At 42.1% G+C, this 20,209-nt stretch overlaps 1 protein-coding gene across 1 annotated transcript in view; it reads left to right on the top strand.

The window, feature by feature from the left end:
* Positions 1–655: 655 nt before the first annotated feature.
* Positions 656–20,209, top strand: part of LOC126190920 (cytochrome P450 6k1-like) — an 86,619-nt gene continuing 67,065 nt past the window's right edge. Inside the window, exons 1-2 of the mRNA XM_049931553.1 lie at positions 656–744; positions 12,774–13,034. Coding sequence (XP_049787510.1) covers positions 12,815–13,034 — 220 coding nt within the window. The 5' untranslated portion in view covers positions 656–744; positions 12,774–12,814. The remainder of the gene's footprint in view (positions 745–12,773; positions 13,035–20,209) is intronic.

The raw sequence follows: 20,209 nt of genomic DNA, 5'->3' as shown, positions 1-20,209 counted from the left end.
AGGTTCTATAACTGTCTCTCTGAATTTTCCAGAGGTACTCTTCTGTCTCACAGACGGTAACAAGTTCCTACATCTCATGTCTTCTCCACTCCATTTTGGAAAAGTAACGCACAACGCACTGCAAGTCAACACGGAACGCCACTCGAAGCAAGACAAAGCATAAATACTAGCGCTCTATAACGGCGTTTAGTGGTAGGAGACCAGAAACAATGTCCCTTTGATCTCTAGCGACACTTGGGACACCTTTTTTGTGTCAATCTTAGTGTAAACTCGCCTTTTGCTGCATGACTTATTTCATTTTATACTTTCTTTTTCTAGCTATATTAGTATACAGATGATACTTTTGTGTATCCATGACATGAATTAAATTGCTGCAGAACTGTACGGAATCATATAATACGCCTCACGTACTAAATACGCGGATCTGACAGTAATGCTGGATATGCTTACCAAGAGAGGTTTCCAGACCCGATGTTAGTCTGTCGAGCTTTCGGTCCAGCAGCATGCCCGCCACAGGTGAAGTACGGGACGGAGCAGTCACTGTCCCCTCCACCACCTCCCTCCCCCTCTTTCCACTTCCTTTGCAGATAATTAAACGAGAAAACAGATGAGTCAGTCTCGAACGCAGTTATCTCCTCTGCTATATAACTGGTACCTACCTCAGCGTGCCATTCATTGCCAGCGGACTCCTGCCTGCAAACACGGGAGCTGTCGTGCTAAACCGGTTGGCGTCTGGCGACTGAAGTGAGTCACATCTCCATCGGCTCTGTGCTTTGTGTCAATGTTGTTTGTTTATTATGAATGGATGCGGAAGTGATGCTTGTGAATTTGTTCTTATTGCGTGAAAATTACAGCTTGATTTCCTCCATTCTGGTTTAAGGGTTTATGTCTATGACATCCAATAACGTATTAGAAAATTCACGAGAAAACCGTTTCGTTTAAACAAACATAACAGTTCAACCCGTATTATGACTTTATCATCAGATACTTTTTCGTATACGTAATTTACATTCACGTTATGATAAATACCAGCTACTACGAAATTTTCCATAAGTACCGACCAAGGACAGTGTATATAACTGTTTATATATTAGGTTTGATTTCATGTGGAAGCAGATGTGCCCAAGAACTGTATTTATTTGAAAAAGTAAAGAGTACAGCAATCAGTCGCAAATACAATAGAATATTTGTTGCTGCTGTGCTCTTTAGGATTTTAGGATGCTGTACATAGCAGACGTCACAATATTTTAGGGAAATCTGGCTCTTTCAATAATTAAAAATTACAGGGCGACGGTTATGTAAGATATTATGAAATTATTTGCGTTACTTTCGCCAGACAAAATTTAATAATGAATCCACATGTTTTTCTTTAAATTAAGTCTGCTGTTGTGTACTACAGTCATATTCTTGGTGAATTAAGACATAAACATCTGGCGCTATACTAAGTGTAGTAGTAGTAGTAGTAGTAGTAGTGCGTAACTAACGCCACGCCTTAGGAAATGTGATCTCTATTATTACAACAAATAAACAACATCGTTGGGATCACAACTTGTTATTATCGATTACCGATTTGCAAACAAACTGCACTTTGCGTCCAGAAACCTTCATATGTTATATACTGCAGGCTGAAACCGATAATCGTTAGCAAAAAGTTGTAATCCATACATTATTTAGTTGTAGTAGTTACTTATTCGTCTATGGAATATTTTACAATTATGTACGATGTGCTAGCTTGTTACTAGGAAAATGCGAGTCATAGGGACAGACATATCAGTATGCACAAATGTTTTGATGAGGAGAGCAGGTGGTATTCTTGGAGGAGTCATCCTAGCATATGACTGAAATGAGTTACGAAAACCACGGAAAACCTCAATCAGAATGGCTTGGCACAGTGCGAGTCTCCATCTTCCTGAATCTGGCACCAATGTCTTAACAAATGCACCACCCTATTTGGTTGTACCTAAAGCCCAATTCTCTTATATCTGTACATACAAAGGATAGGTTAACTAAAAATAACATACTGTTCATTTAATGTACCCGTATTCCACATGCCATACACATTACAGTTCCATCTCTCTCAAAAACGAAATCAGCATCCCCTCATCTACCATGTTATTATTATCATTATTATAATTTACTCCCATTCAGTTATCTAAGTAGTTTTTAATAATCTAGTATGCATTATTTACATGGTACACTACACTGGTGTACAAATCTTAAGGACGAAATGGTAATAAAAAAATAAATCTCAAACTGATGTTAATTCACGATTTATTCTCACGACCGGTTTCGTTCCATTACAGCAGGATCATTAGGTGATACTAAATACTGTAGAAAGGAAGAAGTTAAGGATATCCAATATAAGTTGTGTCACATAGATTAGCAGACGGAGACGGCATCATCGTTCATAGTCACAGAATCCAACCCCATGTAGAGGGCAATGCATGGCGTGAGGCACTATGTCAAAAAGAACAGTAGGTAGCGTAATAAATATGGCTAAAATCTAATAGAAAAAGTATAAAATAAGGTTCCATCAGTAGAACGGGACCCCGTGCGCGGGAAGCGAGATCGCTAACACAAGACCACGAGCCGCGGACTTCGCATGGTGTGTTACTGCCAAATAACATAGATCGAAAAACCTTTAACTATATATAGAAAAAACTGCTACACTATAGAATAGAAGGTAACTGAAAGAAATATGCAGTGAGACGAACAGAAATGATAATTTTATTCGCAGACAATGACTGTACTGAAGACATTGCCATTCATGACGGTCCCCTGGGCTTTACGAAAGATTGAATGTGGTTCTTCATAAAGAGCGTGACCACCACCGACGGAAATGCATGTTCTGCGACATGTCCCACCGTTGCCACAAGACTGGTAACGAGTTGTTCTGGTACGGCGTCCCATTCCTCCACCAGCAATGTTGACGACTGCTGGATGGTCGTTGGTGCATGTGGACCTGCTGCAGTACGCATCCCCAACGCACTCCAAACGTTCCCGATGGGATTTAAGTCGGAGGGGACGGGCAGGACAATCCATTCGCCGGATATCCTCCCGTTCCAAGAGGTCCTCCACCTGCGCAGTTTGACGTTGGCTGGTGAGAGTACTGTGGTCAAAGATTTGGAGGTTCATACACCCAGACAACATAATGCCTCGCACAACATAACACGTGGAGCACCGAAACGATCATGTTCGGTCCGCAGCTCGTGGTCGTGCGGTAGCGTTCTCGCTTCCCACGCCCGGGTTCCCGGGTTCAATTCCCGGCGGGGTCAGGGATTTTCTCTGCCTCGTGATGACTGGGTGTTGTGTGCTGTCCTTAGGTTAGTTAGGTTTAAGTAGTTCTGAGTTCTAGGGGACTGATGACCATCGATGTTAAGTCCCATAGTGCTCAGTCATTTGAACCATCTGATCATGTTCGACATTGTTGACATTCATGCGGCGAGAGTACACTCATATGGCGAGAGGTGGGAGCACGTAAGGCACCCAGAAATGTTGTTGAACATTATCGTTTTGGTGTTCCAGGTGTTATGATGTGTAGAGGCATAATGTGGCATTGGTACACGGACCAAATCTTTCAGCACGATATACTCACCAGGCAATGTTATTGCGATCCTTCCCATGTGCGATCCTTCAGGTGTGCATTCGACCCTATTTTTATGGATGATGCTGCGCGACCGTAGTGCGCATGGCGGAGCTCCTGGAACGAGAGGACATTCAGCTAATGGACTGGCTTCCCCGTTCTCCCGACTTATATCCCATCCGGCATGTTTGGGGTGCGTTTGGGAAACGTATTGCAGCATGACACCATGAACCATATAGCAGTATTCAACCGTGCTGGTGGACGAATGAAGCGCCATGCCACAAGAACTCGTTATCAACACCGCGCGGGATTAGCCGAGCAATCTACGGCGTTGCAGTCGTGGACTGTGTGGCTGGTCCCGGAGGAGGTTCGAGTCCTCCCTCGGGCATGGGTGTGTGTGTTTGTCCTTAGGATAATTTAGGTTAAGTAGTGTGTAAGCTTAGGGACTGATGACCTTAGCAGTTAAGTCCCATAATATTTCACACACATTTGAACATTTTCGTTATCAACCTTGCAGGTAGCATAAGAGCTCACTGCAGGGCACGCATTGTCGTCCGTGCTGATCACACCTGTACTGAGAACCACGCCCATCTTTCGTAATGTCCTGGGGACCGTCTTGTATCGCGATCACACCAGTATAATTATTGTCTTTGAATGAAAGTATCATTACTGTTCATCTCACTGCGCATTTCTATCAGATACTGTACTGTAGTAGTTCTTTCTATGTATGGTTCAAGCTCATCGAGCTATGTTACTTAGAAATGGCACTCACACTTTCGTATGGGGATCTCCGCCAGTTTAGCATACTTCGGATCGTGTCCACGGCTTTACCCTCGTGGCAACCAGCTCCAGTATATGTAAGTTTCGTGCATTGTTGTATTTATGTTGGATGATTTATTAATCTGGTCTCTTGCTATTACAAACCGGGTCTACTACTATCTGATATGTTCGTTCTTGATTCCCACTAGTTTCTTATTGGTGAGTGTCTAAAATAAGACTTATAACCTTGTAAGGCTTTTAAGAACCTTTCGTCCTTCATCTGCCTTCATGCATGAACATGGATGCACACGTAGACCCAACAACTTAATTATCTTCTCGCTTACCGATTTTTAATCTTGCATAACTCTTTGCTTCTGAGGCTTTCACCTTTATAGTAATGGAGCTAGTTTATGGGTAACGTTTCCCAGATAGACGTTCTACTTCAAAATGGTTCAAATGGCTCTGAGCACTATGGGACTTAACATCTGTGGTCATCAGTCCCCTAGAACTTAGAACTACTTAAACCTACCTAACCTAAGGACATCACACACATCCACGACCGAGGCAGGATTCGAACCTGCGACCGTAGCAGTCGCGCGGTTCCGAACTGAGCGCCTAGAACCGCTAGACCACCGCGGCCGGCGACTGCATCAGGATCCACTGCAAGTACTATGACAGTTAGGAGGGAGGTGAGAAAATTTGGATTCCTTGGTCAAGTGGCTGCTCGTAAGCCACACATCACGCCTGCAAAAGCCAAACTACGCCTCGCTTGGTGTAAGGAGCGTAAACATTGGACGATTGAACAGTGGAAAAACGTTGTGTGGAGTGACGAATCACGGTACACAGTGTGGCGATCCTGTGGCAGCGTGTGGGTATGGGGAATGCCCGGTGAACGTCATCTGCCAGCGTGCGTAGTGCCAACAGTAAACTTTGGAGGCGGTGCTGTTATGGTGTGGTCGTGTTTTTCCTAGAGCGGTTTGCACCCCTTGTTGTTTTACGTGGCAGTATGACAGCACAGCCCTCCATTGATGTTTTAAGCACTTCTTCTGTTGAAGAGCAATTCGGGTATGGCGACTGCATCTTTCAACACGAACGAGCACCTGTTCGTAATGCACCACCTGTGGAGGAGTGGTTACACAACAATTCTTGAGTCCTTAGACGTATCACGGCACTGCACTGAACACACATTTGAATGTTGTGCAGGGCCAGTGTTTATAGATTCCCTAACTCTGACTTCAGAGCATTTTTGCTCAAGCTAGAGAGAGCACTTGATTCACTTTGTAGGAAGTACCAGAAATTAGTTATATGTGGTGACTTCAATATAAATTTTGTGTATGATGGTGCAAGAAAAAGGATGTTGGAAGAGCTCCTAAAAATTCATGTGATCCGATGCAGACTGTTTTTTTTTTCACCTAGGGTGCAGGGGAACAGTAGCACAACCATAGACAATATTTTTATTCATTCTATATTAATAGCTGGGCATTCTGTCGGTAAAAGGGTGAATGGCTTTTCAAACCATGATACACAAATTTTAACACTATAAGGCTGTTGTACTCAAACAAATGTAACATGTAACTAAAAACTATGTAGGAAAGTTAATCCAACAGCGATAGAGAGTTCGTTTGAACCTTGTCAAGGGACAAGAGTGGCAGGATGTTTATAGCGCTGATAAACAGATCATAAATGTAATACTTTTCTTAACACTTTTCCCATTCTCTTTGAGAGTTACTTCCCATTATAACGTTCTAAACGGGATACTAAGAGCAAAAAGCAGCCCGGGTTGCTGACTAGTGGGATAAGGATATCATGTAGAACAAAGCGGGAATTATATCAAAATGTTAGAAGTAGTCACAATCAAGCTGCAGTAGCCCATTACAAACAGTAATGTAAAATGCTTACAAATGTTATTAGGAAGTCAAAGGGCATATGGTATACAAATAGAATAGTTAATTCACAGGATAAAATTAAAACCACATGTTCAGTTGTAAAGGAAGTGTCTGGTCAGCAGCGCAAGGTCGACAATATAAAAGTCAGTTCAAAGTAAAAATATTTCTGTTGCTGACAAATCAGATATATGTACAGTACTTAATAATCATTTTCTGAGCATTGCTGGTGAATTAAATAAAAATATAGTTTCTACAGGGAATCATACAATTTTCATGGCAAATGCCTTTCCGTGATTGATGTCTGAAATACTCCTCTGTGATACAGACAAGGGGGAGACTGAGTCAATAATTAAATCACTGAAGACTAAGGACTCTCATTGTTATATGTAGTTGGTGTCTGTACAGATATCATTGGTGATCTTGCAGCTCTCGAAATATGAAGTTATAATGAATTCTAGACCTTTCGCTGCTTACAGGCGTTGATAAATATCAATGGGGTAATTGAAAAATGTGTGCCCCGATCGGGATTCGAACCAGGGACCTCCTGCTTACATGGCATACGCTCTAGCCGACTTTTTTTCCGTAATCTCATTTTATTCGTTTTCGATCATTGCATCTGCTCGGGACGAACGTTGCAAGACACCCGTTTCAGTTCGTCGTTGATCAATTAACGCAGTTTTTTTAAATTTTTTAAATTTTTTTTTATGACAGAGGGCAGCTGACCGCCTTACCGAACACGCAGAGTTACCGTGCCGACTGACTGAGCCACCGAGGACACAGACAACAGTGCGACAGCAGGAACTTATCTCTGGCACGCTCCCCGTGATACCCAGACTTCCCTCCCAACTTCCTGTCCACACACTACACTTTTAGTGCCCCTGCCCACCATACTCATTACTCACGGGAGTCCTCTTTGATATTTTTCAACGCCAGTAAACATCGAAAGGTCTAGATTTGATTATAACTTCATTCTTCGATAGCTGCAAGATCACCAATGATATCTGTACAGATACCAGCGTCATAGAGATAAGGCTTACCGGCCAGTGGTCGTCTTCAGTGCGGATGCACTCAAAATATCCCGAACTCTTACGGGAATCGGTACCTTGACTGCCGCCAGTAATGATATGGTGGGCAGGGGCACTACAAATGTAATGTGTGGACAGGAAGTTGGAAAATGTGGGTCTCACGAGGAGCGTGCCAGAGATCCTGCAGTGGCACTCTCGCCTGTGTCCTCTGTGGCTCAGTCAGATAGAGCGTCTGCTATGTAAGCAGGTGGTCGCGGTTTCGAGTTCCGGTCGCGGCACACATTTTTCTACTGTCCCCGTTTATATTTTTCAACGCCTGTAAACAGCGAAAGGTCTAGATTTCGTTATGACTTCATTCTCTTGGTTATGAAAGAGTGCCTAGCAGAATATTAAAGTACTGTGCTGCACATGTTAGGCCTGTATGTAGCCATATTTCTAATTTTTCCTTTAGGAATCGTCAGTTTCCTAAACGACTGAAGTACTCAGTAGTAAAGCCGCTTTATAAAAAGGGGAGAAAGGGATAATGCAGACATTTTAGACCCATTTCTATGCCATCAGTGTTTGCTAAAGTTATTGAAAAGGCTGTGTATGTAAGAATAATTGATCATTTTATATCACACGAGTTGCTATCAAATGAACAGTTCGGCTCTAGAAGTCGCATAACAACTGAAAATGCTATATTCTCTTTTCTCTGTGAGGTGCTGGACGGGTTAAACAAAAGGTTTCGAACGCTAGGCATATTTTTTGATTAAACTAAGGCTTTTGACTGTGTTGATCACAAAATATTGCTCCAGAAGTTGGACCATTACAGAACACAGGGAGTAGCTCACAATTGGTTCACCTCTTACTTTAACAACATACAGCAAAAGGTCATTACTCACAATGTTGAGAATGGCTGTGATGTAGGGTCTGAGTGGGGTACAGTCAAGTGAGGGGTGCCCCAGGGATCAGTGTTGGGGCCACTCCTGTTCCATATTTATATAAACGATATGCCCTCTAGTATTATGGGGAACTCTAAAATATTTCTGTTTTTGATGACACTAGCTTGGTAGTAAAGGATGTTGTGTGCAACATTGGCTCGGTTTCAACTTCCTAAGTTCATGGCTTGTTGAAAATAAAGCTAAATCTCAGTAAGACACTGTTGTTACAGTTTCTGACACATAATTCAAGAAAACATGACGTTTTAATTTCACAGAATGGTCATACGATTAGTGAAACTGAACGGTTCAAATTTATAGGTCGTCAGATAGTAAACTGTCGTGGAAAGCCCACATTCAGGATCTTGTTCAAGGACTTAATGCTTCCGTTTTGCTATTCGAACGGTATCTGAAGTGAGTAATCGTTCGACTTGAAAATTAGTCTACTTTACTAATTTTCATTCGCGTATGTCGTATGGTATTATATTTTGGGGTAACTCTTCGCATTCTAAAAGGATATATTTGGTTCAGAAACGGGCGGTTCGGGCAATAAGTGGTGTAAGTTCACGAACCTCTTGTCGACCCCTGTTCAGGAGTCTGGGTATTTTGCCATTAGCCTCTGAAATATATATTCCTTATTGTCATTTCTTGTTAACAATATTAGCTTATTTCCAAGAATAAGCAGCTTTCACTCAGTTAATACTCGACAGAAATCAAACCTCCTTTATATCGGACTTCCTTGACTCTTGCGCAGAAAGGTGTGCAGTATACTACTGCATCCATTTTCAATAAGCTACCACTCGAATTCAAAAATCTTAGCAGTAATCCGAGCGCTTTCAAATCGAAACTAAAGAGTTTCCTCATGGGTCACTCCTATTCTGTCGAGGAGTTCCTTGAAGAAGTAAGCTGATTCTTGTTGTATTGGTGGTTGCATTTACTTAAACTTATGGGTTGACATTTTTTCGGGTTCATAAACATTCTATTTTTATCTGTTATTACTTTTATGTTATAATTTCATGTATTGACACGTTGCATGACTTTGGAGATTTGCTCTTCAGTTTGGTCCTACAGAACTTGAAATGTAAATAAAAAAAATAAAATAACATCCCTGTAATGGACTGACCTACACAGTCCTGATCTGAATTCTACAGAACACCTTTGGGGTATTTAGGAACGTCGACTTCGTGCCAGGCCTGACCGTCCGACTTCGTCAGCTCTCCTCAGTGCAGCACTCCGTGAGGAATGGGCTGCCATTCCCCAAGAAAAAATACAATAAATTAAAATTCATCACACAGAATTGGTACTTTTTGGAGATGTTACTAGTGTTACAATAAATCCCATTAGGGATAAACCCAGAGAAGAGATTATCAGTCAAATTTACAAAGAATTATTGAGTGATTCTCTGAAAATGGACCTCCCTAAATTTTGAGAAAACGCTCTATATTCAGTTCTGCACAAAAAATAGCCAGAAGCTTGAATTTGAAGAAGCATATTGCTGAGCTTCTCAGGCAATTAAATTCAGATACTTTTGCTCTTGGTATAATTGCTAGTCCTTGAAACAAACGAATCAACCTCGTGATGTATTTTGCGTGTTTCTACCGGCCAGAGTGGCCGAGCGGTTCTAGGCGCTACAGTCTGGAACCGCGCGACCGCTACGGTCGCAGGTTCGAATCCTGCCTCTGGCATTGATGTGTGTGATGTCCTTAGGCTAGTTAGGTTTAAGTAGTTCTAAGTTCTAGGGGACTGATGACCTCAGATGTTAAGTCCCATAGTGCTCAGAGCCATTTTTTTTGCGTGTTTCTACTCAATAATGTCTCATGGAATCATTCACTGAGTTATCTCACTACTTAGAAAGAAAGTATTAATTGCGTAAAAGCAAGTAGAAAGAGTATTATGTGTTGTTCATAGGCGGGTGTCATTTACGTATCTCTTTAACGAGTTAAGTCATTTTAAAATGCACCGTCGAAAATAATGCACCACAAGTTGAGAACAGTGACATCCGTACTTACAACATTCGAGGAAAAAATGTTTTTCATTACCCATTACTAATTCTGTCAGTGGCAACAAAAATTTTCATAATTTGCCGAATAACATAACGTTTCTGACAGGCAGCAAGGCAAGTCTTAAATCTAACCTAAAGTCATTTCTCCTAGACAACTCCCTCAGTTCCAAGGAAGAATATCTGTTTAAAAACCGGTTAGCCCGTAAAAAAATAAAATAAATAAAATAGAATAAAAAGCTTAGTTTTTAAATGTATTTGTAAGAGTACGACTAAAAAAAATGACGTTTTCATTAATGTTATGAATCGTGTATGCATATCGTATAAACTGAATGTTTCGCACAATTTCATTGAAAAAACCATTTATACGATCTATACAAGGGAGATGAGCTCGGAAGGTAGTACCATAGAAATTTAAGAGGACATAGATGGAGATGAGATCTGAGATATGATACTGCGAGAAGAATTGGACGGAGCACAGACCTGAGCCGAAATACGACCCCAGGAGTAAACGACACTCCACCAGAACTACTGATAGCTGTGGAAGAGCCAGGCATGACAAAACTCTCCCGTCTAGAGTGCAAGATGTACGAGACTTGTGATATTCCCTCAGACTTCAATAAGAATATAACGATTTAATAGCAAAGAACCGTAGGTGCTGATAAGTGTGAATGTTACCGAACTATCAGTTTAATAAGTCATTGTTGCAAAATACTGACACGGATTCTTTACAGAAAAAATGGAAAGGTAGTAGAAGCCTAGCTCTGGTTGGATTCCAGAGCAATGAAGGCACACAGGAGGCAGTACTGACCCTGCGACTTCTTTTGGAAGATTGGTTAAGAAAAGGCAAGCCTATGTTTATTGCATTTGTAGGCTTACAGAAGACTTTCGATGAAATTTAGTGTAATACATTCTTAAAAGTAGTGAAGATAGCAAGGGTAACATACAGGGAGCGAAATACTATTTACAACTTGTACAGAAAACAGATAGCAGTGATACGAGGCGAGGGGCACGAAAAGGAAGCAGTGGTTGAGAAGGAAGTGATACAGGATTGTAACCTTCCCTATGTTAATCAGTCTGTACATTGACCAAGAAGTAAAGGGAATGAAAGCAAAATTAGAAGAAGGAATTAAAGGGAGAAGAAATAAAAACTTTGAGGTAGGAGGCGAGGTACTGGCAGAAGGAAAGCTTTGAGGACGGGGCGTGAGTCGTGCTTGGGTAGCTCAGTTGCAAGAGCACTTGCCCGAGAAAGGCAAAGGCCCCGAGTTCGAGTCTCGGTCCGGCACACAGTTTTAATCTGCCAGGAAGTTTCAAAAACTTTGAGGTTTGCTGATGACATAATTCTGTCAGAGACAGCAAAGGACTTGGTGGAGCATTTGGAGTGGACAGTGTGTTGAAAGATGAATATGTGATGATTATCAACAAAAGCAATACAAGGATCAATGAATGTAGTCAAATTAAATTAGGTGATGCAGAGGGAATTAGATTAGGAAACGAGACAAAGAAGTAGATGAGTTTTGCTCCTTGGGCATACAATAACTGATAACAGCCGAAGTAAAGGGAATATAAAATGCAAATTACAATGGCAAGAAAAGAGTTTCTGAGAAAGAGAAATTTGTTAACATAGATTATAGACTCAAGTGTTAGTAAATCTTTTTTGGAAGTATTTGTATGGAGTGTGGCCATGTATAAAAGTGAAACTCGGACGATAAATATTTTAGGAAAGAAGAAAATAGAGGCTTTTGAAATGTGGTGCTACAGAAGAATGTTGAAGGTTAGACAGATAGAGCACGTAACTCAAATCTTCAATTGTATGCGAAATTTTATGGGACTTAACTGCTAAGCTTACACACTACTTAACCTACAGTATCCTAAGGACAAACACACACACACACACACCCATGCCAGAGGGTGGACTCTAACCTCCACCGGGACCAGCCGCACAGTCCATGACTGCAGCGCCATAGACCGCTCGGCTAATCCCACGCGGCAGCACGTAACTAATGAGGAGGTACTGAAGAGAAATGGGGAGAAAAGAAATTCGTAACACAAACAGATTGGAAGAAGGTTTCGGTTGATAGCACACATTCTGAGACACCAGTCATCAAGTTAGTACTGGAGAGAAGTTAGCAGATTCAGAAGGATGTAAGTTGCAATAGTTATTCGGAGATGTAGAGGCTTTTGGATAGACTAGAACGCAGAGCAGCATCAAACTAGTCTTCGGATTGAAGACCACAACAACAACATGCTCTGAGGTTCAAATCGAATGGCTCTGAGCACTATGGGACTTAACATCTGAGGTCATCAGTCCCCTAGAACTTAGAACTACTTAAACCTAACTAATCTAAGAACATCACACACATCCAAGCCCGAAACAGGATTCGAACCTGCGACCGTAGCGGTCTCGCGGTTCCAGGCTGAAGCGCCTAGAACCGTTCGACCACCACGACCGACATGCTCTGAGGGACGTATAAATAACCGACTAACAAACATCGTGTTTGCAGTATTATGTACTGTAAAAAAATCTTGTTCCGCAATTTGCTTTGTTTACATGCGTTATGAAAACTGATCGAGTCTGTACGTTGCACGCATTGTGTGTTTCAGTACTGCTGGCAGAGGGTGGGTAGCGCCGCGCCTGTGACGCAATGGCCGTCTTCCTGGAGTCTTGGTTGGCCGAGCTGGTGGCTGTGGCGCTGGTGGCGCTCACGGCTACCTACCTGTGGTTCGCCAACAGGTTCAAGTACTGGTCCCGCAAGGGCGTCTTCCAGGTAGACCCCCAGTTTCCTTTCGGGAACATTCGAAGGACCTTCCTGGCCCAAACTCGTCTGGAGCTGACAATGAAGGAGGTCTATGACCTACACAAAGGTACTGTATTTCATTACAGCGGCTACATTGTCTTTACATTTCACTTTCGTTGCGTAATACCATAATTTTATACGTGTAGACCAATCTGCATTGTGATGACCTCATCGTGATTGTTGTTGTTGTGGTCTACAGTCCAGAGACTGGTTTGATGCAGCTCTCCATGCTACTCTATCCTGTGCAAGCTTCTTCGTCTCCCAGTACCTACTGCAACCTACATCCTTCTGAATCTGTTTAGTGTATTCATCTCTTGGTCTTCCTCTACGATTTTTACCCTCCACGCTGCCCTCCAATACTAAAATTGTGATCCCTTGATGCCTCAGAACATGTACAATTAACCGGTCCCTTCTTCTTGTCAAGTTGTGCCACAAACTCCTCTTCTCCCCAATTCTGTTCAATACCTCTTCATTAGTTATGTGATCTACCCATCTAATCTTCAGCATTCGCCTGTAGCACCACATTTCGAAAGCTTCTATTCTCTTCTTGTCTAAACTATTTATCATCCACGTTTCACTTCCATACATGGCTACACTCCATACAAATACTTTCAGAAACGACTTCCTGACACTTAAATCTATACTCGAAGTTAGCAAATTTCTCTTCTTCAGAAACGCTTTCCTCGCCATTGCCAGTCTACATTTTATATGCTCTCTACTTCGACCATCATCAGTTATTTTGATCCCCAAATAACAAAACTCCTTTACTACTTTAAGTGTCTCATTTCCTAATCTAATTCCCTCAGCATCCCCCGTATTAATTTCGACTACATTCTATTATCCTCGTTTTGCTTTTGTTGGTGTTCATCTTATACCCTCGTTTCAAGACACTGTCCATTCCGTTCAACTGCTCTTCCAAGTCCTTTGCTGTCTCTGACAGAATTACAATGTCATCGGCAAAGCTCAAAATTTTTATTTCTTGTCCATATATTTTAATTTCTACTCCAAATTTTTCTTTTGTTTCCTTTACTGCGTGCTCAATAAACAAACTGAATAACATCGGGGAGAGGCTACAACCCTGTCTTACTCCTTTCCCAACCACTGCTTCCCTTTCATGCCCCTCGACTCTTATAACTACCATCTGGTTTCTGTACAAATTATAAATAGCCTTTCTCTTCCTGTATTTGACCCCTGCCACCTTCAGAATTTGAAAGAGAATATTCCAGTCAACATTGTCAAAAGCTTTCTCTAAGTCTACAAATGCTAGAAACGTAGTCTTGCCTTTCCTTAATCTATTCTCCAAGACAAGTCGTAAGGTCAGTCTTGCCTCACGTGTTCCAATATTTCTACGGAATCCAAACTGATCTTCCCCTAGGTGGGCTTCTATCAGTTTTTCCAATCGTCTGTAAAGAATTCGTGTTAGTATTTTGCAGCCGTGGCTTATTAAACTATTAGTTCGGTAATTTTCACATCTCTCAGCACCTGCTTTCTTTGAGATTGTAATTATTATATTCTTCTTGAAGTCTGAGGGTATTTCGCCTGTCTCATACATCTTGCTCACCAGATGGTATTGTCAGGGCTGGCACTCCCAAGGCTATCAGTAGTTCTAATGGAATGTTGTCTACTCCCAGGGCTTTGTTTCGACTTAGGTCTTTCAGTGCTCCTCATCGTGATATCGTCATTAAACTTAATGTATGCAGGGTGTCAAAAAGGTTTAGGGTCGCAGTTCAACAAAGGGTAGAGCAGAACGCAATTTTCCCCAGCGACATTCATGGATAACTGTTTGCGGATTCCTTGTATCAGATTTGTACGTGAACTGAACTTTCATCGACATTCTCTGTCATTATACTCAGGTGTTATCTGAGGCAGGGAAAGAGCGGACATGACGGTGATCCTACGTTTGGTAATTTTTTTCTTTTTTTAGCAAGATGCAGTCGATCTAAGACCACTAAAATCTCGGGGTGTACAATCAAACTGTTCTCCCATCTACTCGATTTTTTTCATTCTCGTTGGAAAAACGAAAGTTCCTAAATATTCAATAACCCAAAATATACGTAAGAGACCAGTTTGCCCCACGGGACAAACACATTGACCACAAGTAAGGAAGGCTAAATAAATTGAGAAAACCATTTTTAGCTTTGAAACACCGCACTGAGAGATAAAGAAATTATTACAGCGCAAATTACATGTTGAGAGGAAAAAAATTACACAAAATAATGATGTTTTCAAGAACAAATTCATTATTACTACCGAGAAAAAGTAAAGTGATTCGAAATTTTTTTAGCAGAGTTATCGCACAAATACTCGTTTTCGTTCTCATCAATAGCCACATATAGTTTGTGGACCCACATTGCACATCCTAGTCAGTATACCTCAACCTCAGTCTTGGAAACTTTTTCCGCAAACCACCAGTCCATCGCTTCCCAGCCATTCTACTCTCCTTATTAAAATTATGAGAAAGGTTATTTCTCTCGGCCAGTTCAAATGCTGCGCATTACAGTTCGTTAACAGTCATGCCGATAAATCTTCTCTCCAACAACAGGAGACGGCCATAAATTCCCTACTCTCTTTTTGAGGTAAACACACACACCGAAAAACTCGAAATACCTTCTTGTTGTCAACATCACGTGGATTTTCCTTCTAAACTCATCTCCTCAATCTGTACCTTAGAAGTCGATAGGAGGTCGCAGCAGTTTTGAAAGTTACGTTGTTCTTCGCTGACTGTGTTGGTCTCTCCATGTCACAGGGAACATATGACCGACTGCCTCTTTTCCCTTAAAATTAACTGTTCTTTTACTTAATACAAATTATTACTTATTAATGTTGGGTAATTATTAACTTTATTGTTAATTGGAATATTATTATTGTTTACAATGATTCGTCGTTTATTATAGTTACGTTCAATATTTGTTGGCATGAATAACAGTAAAAGCGGAACAGATAACTTTTAGTTCTGGGCGATTGTATTGGTTCCTGGCTGACCATTGTGGCCGCCTATACGCCATTCCATAAAAGGTCCTGTTACTCAGAGACACCCTTCGCGGAAGCATTACTCGACGTGGTAATATTTGCTAAGTAACCACCCTTTCAATTCAATCAAGTAATAAAAACCATTTTTTTTTGTAAATTTGTGATAGAACATGAAGTGAGAACTTACTTCAAATCAGGTATCAAAACCATACAAAACGGGACTACGAGAGAACGTGATACCCTGGTTTCTTCAAAAGACTTTGTATAACTGACAGCATTCGTAATGTAACACATTTTTTCTGGGCCCATTTCGGTTAAAAAAATGCGGAGTATGTTATGGGACATAGCGGCAGAGACAGCTGTCACTGCGTTTGTTTAAGCGGAAAACCAGAGCATCGCAGATAGTAATAGGCGCTAGCATTATGTCTACGGAGAACTGTCAGTGAACAAAAGCATGGTGAACCGCTGGGCGAGGCGTCTCTCATTATCGCATCAACGTCGCTCATGTCTGTTGATCACCCGCGTGCCGGCCGGCCGCACACACCTGTGACTCTTGCAATGATGGAACGTGCGGACACACTCATTCGAGGTGATCGATGAATCACAATCAAACAGCTCGCTGCACAACAGGAAATGTTGACGCACTCGCCCATCAATTGGGATACTCAAAGGTGTGTGACTGCTAGGTTCCTCGCTACCTAATGTAAGGCCATAAAGAGCGACGTAGAATCATCTGTGCGCAGTTGCTTGCCAGGTTGGAGACTGATCGTGACAATTTTTTGTCGAACATTATCACAGGCGATGAAACACCGGGTCATCACTTTGAACCCGAAGCTAAAAATGGTTCAAATGGCTCGAAGCACTATGGGACTTAACATCGGAGGTCATCAGTCCCCTAGAACTTAGAACTACTTAACCCCAGCTAACATAAGGACATCACACACATCCATGCGCGAGACAGGATTCGAACCTGCGACCGTAGTAGCAGCGCAGTTCCAGACTGAAGCACCTAGAATTGCTCCGCCACAGCTGCCGGCTGAATCGGAAGCAAAACGGCAATCCATGGAGTGGAGCAACACGACCTATCCTCCGAAGAAAAAGTTCAAAGCTGCACCCTCAGTCGGTAAAGTCAGGGCGACGGTCTGTGCGACTCTGTAGGGGTTACTGTATTTGATGTCCTCTCTCACGGTGCAACGATAAACTCTAAAGTGCATCGCACTTCCCTAAGGAAACCAAAGAAACACTTCAGCGTGTTCGTCGCTCCAAAAGTGCAAACGAACCTCTCCTTGTCCATGACAACGCAGGGACTCAAACAAGCCTGTGCACCCGAGAGGAGCTCACAAAATCTCATTGGACTGTTCGTCCTTATCTACTCTACAGTCCGGGCCTCGCACCTTATGACTAGCATGAAGAATGAACTCCGCGTGAAGCAGTACATGGTTGACGCGGAGGTTATTGATGCAGCAAGACGTTGGCTCCGACATTGGCCACTAGAGTGGTACCATACGGACATACAGGGTGTTAACGTGTCACAGCAATGCCTCGGCGACGTGCTTGGCGACGTCGCTTGCGGCACAGCGTTCCTGTGTATCGTGCTTTGAAGGCAATAGACATTGATCTGGCTGGACAGTTCAATAAGCAACAATTAATTGGAGGCCCGAATGTATTTCGAGGACTCCGATTGAACTTTACATGTTAACGCAGAACAGGGAATCAGTGATCATAAAGCGGTTACGGCATCGATGATTTCAGCCGTAAATAGGAATATTAAAAAGGGTAGGAAGATTTTTCTGTTTAGAAAAAGTGACAAAAAGCAGATTTCAGAGTACCTGTTGGCTCAACACAAAAGTTTTGTCTCAAGTACTGATAGTGTTGAGGATCAGTGGACAAAGTTCAAAACCATCGTACAATATGCGTTAGATGAATATGTGCCAAGCAAGATCGTAAGAGATGGAAAAGAGCCACCGTGGTTCAACAACCGAGTTAGAAAACTGCTGCGGAAGCAAAGGGAACTTCACAGCAAACATAAACATAGCCAAAGCCTTGCAGACAAACAAAAATTACGCGAAGCGAAATGTAGTGTGAAGAGAGCTATGCGAGAGGCGTTCAATGAATTCGAAAGTAAAGTTCTATGTACTGACTTGGCGGAAAATCCTAAGAAATTTTGGTCTTATGTCAAAGCGGTAGGTGGATCAAAACAAAATGTCCAGACACTCTGTGACCAAAATGATACTGAAACAGACGATGACAGACTAAAGGCCGAGATACTAAATGTCTTTTTCCAAAGTTGTTTCACAGAGGAAGATTGCACTGTAGTTCCTTCTCTAGATTGTCGCACAGATGACAAAATGGTAGATATCGAAATAGACGACAGAGGGATAGAGAAACAATTAAAATCGCTCAAAAGAGGAAAGGCCTCTGGACCTGATGGGATACCAGTTCAATTTTACACAGAGTACGCGAAGGAACTTGCCCCCCTTCTTGCAGCGGTGTACCGTAGGTCTCTAGAAGAGCGTAGCGTTCCAAAGGATTGGAAAAGGGCACAGGTCATCCCCGTTTTCAAGAAGGGACGTCGAACAGATGTGCAGAACTATAGACCTATATCTCTAACGTCGATCAGTTGTAGAATTTTGGAACACGTATTGTGTTCGAGTATAATGACTTTTCTGGAGACTAGAAATCTACTCTGTAGGAATCAGCATGGGTTTCGAAAAAGACGGTCATGTGAAACCCAGCTCGCGCTATTCGTCCACGAGACTCAGAGGGCCATAGACACGGGTTCACAGGTAGATGCCGTGTTTCTTGACTTCCGCAAGGCGTTCGATACAGTTCCCCACAGTCGTTTATTGAACAAAGTAAGAGCATATGGACTATCAGACCAATTGTGTGATTGGATTGAGGAGTTCCTAGATAACAGGACGCAGCATGTTATTCTCAATGGAGAGAAGTCTTCCGAAGTAAGAGTGATATCAGGTGTGCCGCAGGGGAGTGTCATAGGACCGTTGCTGTTCACAATATACATAAATGACCTGGTGGATGACATCGGAAGTTCACTGAGGCTTTTTGCAGATGATGCTGTGGTGTATCGAGAGGTTGTAACAATGGAAAATTGTACTGAAATGCAGGAGGATCTGCAGCGAATTGACGCATGGTGCAGGGAATGGCAATTGAATCTCAATGTAGACAAGTGTAATGTGCTGCGAATACACAGAAAGATAGATCCTTTATCATTTAGCTACAAAATAGCAGGTCAGCAACTGGAAGCAGTTAATACCATAAATTATCTGGGAGTACGCATTAGGAGTGATTTAAAATGGAATGATCATATAATGTTGATTGTCGGTAAAGCAGATGCCAGACTGAGATTCATTGGAAGAATCCTAAGGAAATGCAATCCGAAAACAAAGGAAGTAGGTTACAGTACGCTTGTTCGCCCACTGCTTGAATACTGCTCAGCAGTGTGGGATCCGTACCAGATAGGGTTGATACAAGACATAGAGAAGATCCAACGGAGAGCAGCGCGCTTCGTTACAGGATCATTTAGTAATCGCGAAAGCGTTACGGAGATGATAGATAAACTCCAGTGGAAGACTCTGCAGGAGAGACGCTCAGTAGCTCGGTACGGGCTTTTGTCAAAGTTTCGAGAACATACCTTCACCGAAGAGTCAAGCAGTATATTGCTCCCTCCTACGTATATCTCGCGAAGAGACCATGAGGATAAAATCAGAGAGATTAGAGCCCACACAGAGGCATACCGACAATCCTTCTTTCCACGAACAATACGAGACTGGAATAGAAGGGAGAACCGATAGAGGTACTGAAGGTACCCTCCGCCACACACCGTCAGGTGGATTGCGGAGTATGGATGTAGATGTAGATGTAGATGATGTACAGGCTCTCTTTGGAGGTAGTACATGGCTCACACTAGCTGTAGTGTGGGGCAATCACTGTGATTATGGTGGCCTTGAAGCCTTCCCAGATGCAAATATTCTGTGTTGGAGAACATGGAGTATAGCAGAGACAACAGGACTCTTGGCAAAAGTGCCATATGGTACCCTTGTTCCCAGTATGCCATTTGTATTGTCTACCAGAAGAAAGAAGAAATTAAATGCAGACGAGTATCTGTTTATATGGGCTAAAGTTGGCAATGGAAACTGTAAAATAAAAATAATTGGTGATTGTATGTTGTATTATAGACAATAAATATTGATCCATGAAAAAAAAACTTAAATTAGTTAGAAACTATGGCGTGCACACATTTTGTTCAACATG

Source organism: Schistocerca cancellata, chromosome 6 (genome assembly GCF_023864275.1).
Source record: "Schistocerca cancellata isolate TAMUIC-IGC-003103 chromosome 6, iqSchCanc2.1, whole genome shotgun sequence".
Taxonomy (NCBI): domain Eukaryota; kingdom Metazoa; phylum Arthropoda; class Insecta; order Orthoptera; family Acrididae; genus Schistocerca; species Schistocerca cancellata.
Note: the sequence above shows the minus strand (reverse complement) of the source record. Positions and strands in the feature narration are given on the sequence as shown.